This window comes from Juglans regia, chromosome 4 (genome assembly GCF_001411555.2).
Source record: "Juglans regia cultivar Chandler chromosome 4, Walnut 2.0, whole genome shotgun sequence".
In the NCBI taxonomy this organism is placed as follows: Eukaryota; Viridiplantae; Streptophyta; class Magnoliopsida; order Fagales; family Juglandaceae; genus Juglans; species Juglans regia.
The window spans coordinates 24,073,643-24,080,575 of record NC_049904.1 but is presented as its reverse complement, the minus strand read 5'-3'; the positions used below and the strand labels follow the sequence as shown (position 1 = coordinate 24,080,575).

The 6,933-nt window shown below is 34.6% G+C and overlaps 1 protein-coding gene across 1 annotated transcript; it reads right to left on the bottom strand.

The window, feature by feature from the left end:
- Nucleotides 1–1,037: 1,037 nt before the first annotated feature.
- LOC108990195 (9-cis-epoxycarotenoid dioxygenase NCED2, chloroplastic-like) lies at nucleotides 1,038–3,253 on the bottom strand. The gene has a single exon (XM_018964085.2). It carries the CDS (start codon nucleotides 3,174–3,176, stop codon nucleotides 1,374–1,376), a length of 1,803 nt encoding a protein of 600 aa, XP_018819630.1. The 5' UTR covers nucleotides 3,177–3,253; the 3' UTR covers nucleotides 1,038–1,373.
- Between the last annotated feature and the right edge of the window lie 3,680 nt (nucleotides 3,254–6,933).

The following is a 6,933-nucleotide window of genomic DNA, read 5'->3' as shown; positions in this document are numbered from 1 at the left end:
AGGGCAGAGGACATGCACTTTAATTAAATATAGCAGTGATCACGATTCACTTCTAAATGATCAATAATTAATTACATATGATCGAGGGAATTAATTAATAAGCTAAGTCACGATTCAGAGATTAATGCAGCATGCATGCCATTGGCAGGCACGCTTTTGCACTTTGCATGAAAAAAAAGGAGAAAGACAGTAGCTACAAATGACTCATGCATTTTAATTTTTATGTGAAGATTTATTATTATTAATGCATGTTTATTAGGTGAGTACTTATTAGTTTTTTTTTCTTAATTTTTTTCTCAATTCATAGATTGATTTTCTTTTTTTTTTAAGAAGATGACGGTACTCTAATTTTATCGATAACCCTCACTTATGACAGAAGAAAACTGTGATTACATGTTGACAACTGGAGATTACACATATTCAAAACTAACTAGAAAACCAAACCAAGCCTCCAGGTATCCAAACTAACTAAACACTATACCGTACATTAGAACAACAACAAAATCACCAAAAGCATGCAGCAAATGATATTTTCATGGATTGAATTAGTAACACATTTTAAATAATAATTCCTTGCATGAAATTAGTAATTTGAAAATGCATCATTTCACTGCGCATGATATTCCTGCATGACGTTGGGGAACGCTAGCTAGTGCACGTACGTACATGAGCGTTTTGCCTTTATTTCTTTCTTTCAACGACAGTAGTACTAGTTTTTGGCCACAAACATGCAATAAAAATGACAAACTTATAAAAAAGGGATGAAAATGACGCAATACTTTCCACGAAAACGACACCCATTATTGTTTTCTCCGCGCACTAAAACTATATATATAAGCTAGTTAATGTGTATTATATATGCACTCCATGTAGATCGAACTTTGGTTAATTCTTCAACGTACGTTCAGGTTCTTCAATTAACCTAGCTAGCTAATATATAACGAGCTCCACAGCTAGTCGTACGTAAACATGGAGATTAATGCATGCAGTATATGCTTTCAAGCAAAAAACAAAGCTCCATTAATGTAGAACATCGATCCACATTATAAGTAAACACAAGTACAGTACGACGTACGTACAAGATTACTATTACTATTTGCAAGCTGTGGGTCGGACGTACGTACGTAACAAGAGGAAGATCTAATCTTCCATACATACAAAAAGCAAACAGAAACCAGCTGAGCTCGAAACCTAGCTACCTTCATTCCAAAAGCTTCAAGCTGCAGCGTCCTCATCAAAATTACGATCAGAGTAAAAACACTACCGAAAGTAAAAGGTTGTAGGGTTTTAAAATTTTTTTGCATGCAGTAGAGTATTCGGGGAATATTCTCCAAGATTGGGGATCCTACGGTGATCATTCTCATTGCGGTACTCTACGCCTGGTTTGTCAAGTCCTTTGAGTCTATAAACGTGCCATGAAAACCATACGGCACCCTCGAAGGTAGCTTTACTGAAGCTTCTATCTGTAAATTCGTGGCGTTCACAATCTGAAGCTCGGATTTCCATGTCGTCTCGTCGTGGACGAAAGTAAGAATATACCCTTCATCTTCCTTTTCTGAATGGGGGTCTCTTGGCAAGAAAAATGGCTCTCCGCCGTACCTTTTATCGCCGTATATATACTTCTTTACCTCCCCGGTTGAAAGATCTACCTTGGCAAACCCGGACACTTTTGGCCACGGTTCAGCAATGGAGAGGTAACCGTACCTTGTTTTCCTCCCAAGCTTGTTCCGGTTCACCATCCCGGCCTCTAGGTTCACTTGCTCGGAGGCCGAAATTATCGATCTCCGCGCCGACTCTCCAGTCTTCAAATTGAACCTGATTTCAGAGAGCACACTTTTCAAGCTCTCATCGCATTCGTTAAAAATAGAGTCCGGCGGTGTCATGCATGAGCCGATCACCACGACCTCTTCAGACTCCTGTTCCTCCCAGGCATTCCACAAGTGAAAGCAAAACGTGTCTGGGGACTCGACCCAGACAATATCTGAAGCATTACGGGCATTTTTTGAGAGAATTCCGAACCGGGACTTCTTGTTCTTGTCGTAAATCACGGGAGAGCCACCTCTAATCATCTCGTCGAGCCTGAACACCACCTGTTGATCTGGAATCACCACAAAGTTCTCGGTGATTGCAAAGTCATGCATCAGGGTAGGTACCGGCACTTGAATTTTAATGTCCGGGGACTTCTTTCCATCCGGAGAAAATTTGAAGTACTTGAGGTACGGTTTCTGGACAACATCATAGCTGAGAGCAAAGAGCTCTTTGGAAACTGGATCGACCTTTGGGTGAGCAATCATGGTGGACTTGAGCTGGTTATCGAAATTGTATCGGCCTACGGTTTCAAGGTCCCCGGAGGTAGTGACTCTTACCTGATATGGCAAGTCGTCCTCCGACATGGCGAGTAGTCTGTCGTTGAAGTACACTAACCCGGCGTTGGCAACTCCGGTGCCATGGTTATTGTCCAAAAGTCCGAAAAGCCCTCGAGCATAGAATAAAAGAAGGCGTGCGATACCAGAGTGTCCGTGGAGCTCACCTATGGCCTTTGGGAAGACCGGACGGCCGAGTTCTTGCTCTTGGACGAATCTTTGTGTCTCGGTGAACCGGCACGCGTAGCTGGCGGAGTGGCCATGAATGGTGACGGCGTGAACCATGCCGTCGCCGTCGAAGAAGTGGTGGCCAGCGACAGGTTCAAATAGAGGGTTGGCTCCGTTTCGGAGGTAAACGCCGTTGATGCAGTCGGGGATTGTGCCGGTGATCGGAAGTGAGTGCATAGCAGGTTGTTCGGGTACGGGAGCGAAATTTCCTGAAATCTGAACTCTCGGGTCCGAGGTTTTGGGAAGTGGGTGTTGGCGCTCGAGGGAAAGCAACACGCCTTCGGCCATGTTCAAGGCCATGGCAGCAGCTCTTTGTAGCAAATTCCACTGTGGAGGAAATTGATTGGCGTTGAGTTGAACAGAGCTGTCAGGTTTCGAAATTAATGGTTGCCCGGAGCTCTGTTTTGGGAAATGAAGCACCGAAGAAGAATTCAAAGCACTGTTTACGCTATTAACATTGCTTGCTCTACTATTGTTGGGCTTCTTCAGGTAGATAGACCACGATGGAAAGCCCAAATAAGTGGGGCGAGGCATCTGGGCTTTTGCCCAACTACTAGGGTTGAGTGGAGTTGAAGTAGCAGTCATGGCTTTGGGTGCACAGTCTCTCAGACGACTGAAGGCAAGTGAGGTTCTAAATAATTGGTTTGGTTTGCGAGAGAGAAGAGAAGAGAAGAGAGTAAGAAGCGAGTTTTGAAGAGAAAAGGGTGAGAAAAGAGGTTATAAATAGGGCATTTGGAGTCTGGACTCTGGAGTTGCTTGAAAGAGACGGTTTTCGTTTAGGTAAAGAGGTCCACCTCAGACATGTACGAGAAGACCACGTGATGGTCTGGTGGGAAGGGTACTTGGAGATTGACATTAGAGATATGCAGAACGTATTGGCGTGGAGGCACTCAAACAGGGCTTGAAAGTTTGGAACCCCCACCATATGAGAGAGATCCTCTTTCTTAAAAAGAAAGAGAGAGAGAGACTTTCGGTACATAATTGGAGGGGTTCTTATAATTTAGTAGCTATACAGACTGATCAAGTCCATCACACCTCCCTCCGTGATTCGAGCCCATTATCTCTAGCTTTGATGTACTCTGAAGTGCATCAATGCGTCATCGATACTCAGAGACAGAAATATATATATGCTTTTGACCATTCCGGCTTGCAATAATGCAAGCATAAGCCAGTACCATGGCCAATTGGGTCTTCTTGAAAACATAATTGATTTAAGATATTGTCATATTATTTTATTATTATTTATAAATTAATTTTTATTATTATTTATAAATTATTATTTATTATTATTTATAAATCATCAGAAATACTCTTAAGATGGGTTTGAATGTTAAGTTGAGTTGAGATAATAAAATATTATTATTTTTTATTATTATTATTTTAAAATTTAAAAAAATTAAATTATTTATTATATTTTATATTAAAATTTAAAAAAATTATAATAATAAATTGAAATGAGCTCAACTTTCGAACAAAGCCTTGATATTATTGAAACGGAGCCTTTTGTTTCTAATATTGATTAATTTATCGATACTAGCCGTTCAGTCATATTCATGTGTATTTAAATAAATAAAAAATCCTATTTCTCCTTCTTAAGTTAAAGCCGTACACTATATATGTTCATTTAAGTTCGATTTAGATAGTGAATTAAGATAAAAATTAAAGTTGAATAAAATATTATTTTTTTAATATTATTATTATTTTAGATTTAAAAAAATTATAATAATAAAAAAAATAATTCTTATATCCAAACAGGACAAGCTTTTTAGTTGATTTATTTTATACCGTATTAGCCGGTATAGTTAATATTTACCGTACCGGCCACTGGACCGATACAGGTACTATATACGTTTCGTATCAGTTAAAATACCGGTCGTATCAATCTCAATTTCGGCATGTATCAGTTGATATTTCAGCCTTCAATTTTTTTTTTCATTTTTTCAAACTATAAATTTATTTTTTGACCTTCAATTCAGATTAGACTATTTATAATTTATATCTATATGTATTTATATATAATTTATTCATATATCGACTATTTCAAAACGGTACATGAAACGGTATCGATATCGAAATATTTTGTTTCAGTATCTTGACCAGTATGATTTTCGGTATGGTATTTAAAATATTGATTTCGACACATTAATCCCATTGTATTTTTTTTACTTAATAATTAAAGAAATATTTTTTAATAATATGATAAATATTTTTTAAAATATTTAACAAATTAAAAAAATGCTTAAAAAGAGAAAACAAAAACAAAATTGGAATACAACTCATTGGGATATTGCGATATTGTCGGTAGGCCTAGCATGACCCTGTGTAATCCCTCATGAATAGTATTAGGCTGCCGTCTAGTAAAAATTACTAGCGATACAAATTTATTATTTTTATTATTTTCATATTTTTTAATGTATTTAAATATTTTTAAAAAATAAAAATTAATATTAATATGTTAAAAATTATTTTTTAATTATTAAATAAAAAATTTAAAAATAATACATAAACGTTTAGATTAAAATAAAGAGCAATGTTATTCATCATCTTAATTTTTATCATTCTTTCATTATCTTATGATGTATTATTAGATGATTGGATATTATTTATTATATTTTACTTATAAACTTATCATTTAATATTATATCATAAGATGATAGGAGGATGATGGAAGTTAAAATGATGAATAGATTTTTTCTAAAATAAAAGGATAAATTCAGCGGCATATTAACATTTTTCATCTCTAAATTGACTTTACGTCTACTCAAAGCACAGTTGTATGATGTTATTTTCCTGCAAGTTGTTTCCAAAGTTGTCGACCCCGTACACGATGCATTACGTCCTTCCAAGACAAAAGTACATTTATAAACAGCCACCTGAACACCACTTCCGGATTATATAGGAAAATGATACGTCTCGTGAGTTTGTCAACTAATTTAGATCGTTAATGTATTTAAATTTTTTTTATTTAATGAATAAAAAATAACTTTTAATATATCGATTTATTTTTTATTTTTAAAAAATATTTAAAGATGTTTAAAAAATATAAAATAAGAAAAATAAAATAAAATATAAATTTTATAATAATAAACATACCAACAGTCACGACACACTCGATTATATAGGACTAGCGAATATGCAGCATGGGACCTCAGAATGAATAATGCAATGGATAGTGTGACATTATCCTTAGCTATAGCACCCGACAACAACTTTTTGATCGTGCTACGAGAATTATGTGATTGAATTTTGACCGACATTAACGTTCATATATATATATATATATATATATATAATCTTGTCCGACGTTTTGCTAACAAAAATAAATTTATTTGCACAACTGTTAATTGATATGCTAAATGTACTGTTGATATGAAAATCTGTCACATCAATTTACATAAAAAAATGTATTGATATTTAATTAATTAATACTTTTTTTTTATATATGGACATATGATGAACTCTACAACATGTAAATATTATGAGTAATATTACATACAGTTGTGAAATGCGCAAATGCCGTACAGTCGCTTTGAAAAAGAGTATGGTCTATTATTAAAAAATTAATTTCTTTTCAGGTAGATCTCTTATTTATTTATTTTTTTCAAAACGACTGCACGACGACTGCACGCTCACGACTGCAAGTATCATTTCTCAAATACGATATAAAACTCATGCATGCAGGTTATTATCTGTGGGATTGGACTAGTTGAAGCAACCTGAATGATGGAAGGAAAACACTGCAATCCAGTTGGAAATAACGAGGTGACACTACTTCATTGATGACCATAAAGCTGCTAGCTAGCTAGCTAGGCATGTCCACAACCATCCGTTTGGATTGATGATGACATTCAAACTACCCAAGTGGCTTATGGGGACAAATAAATGTACCGTATGATCAGTTTCTTAAGTAGTCCCATCGATCTGCATACAATAATGATTTTGTTGGGATGATTAAGAGTATGTGGTAAATAATATTTAAATAATTTATAAATAATAATAAAATAATTTAAAAATATCTAAAAATAATTATATTTTCAAACATGCATGAATGTTAATTAAGAACAGATTTGTCTTGTACAATTATATTAATAAGAGCACTCTTATTGGAATAATTAAATTAAAGTATATTTTTGATGAATATAAGATAATTTTAACTTTTAACTATTCTATTTATATAAATCTCCACATTAGAATAGTCATTTTTTCATTATATGACAATAAAATAATATAAGATGAATTTAATTTTGACTATTCACATCAAATCTCCAAATTGAATTATCTATTTATTCATTATATAGTAATGAGTAATTAATAATTTTGAAAATTTTTTAATTTTTTTAAT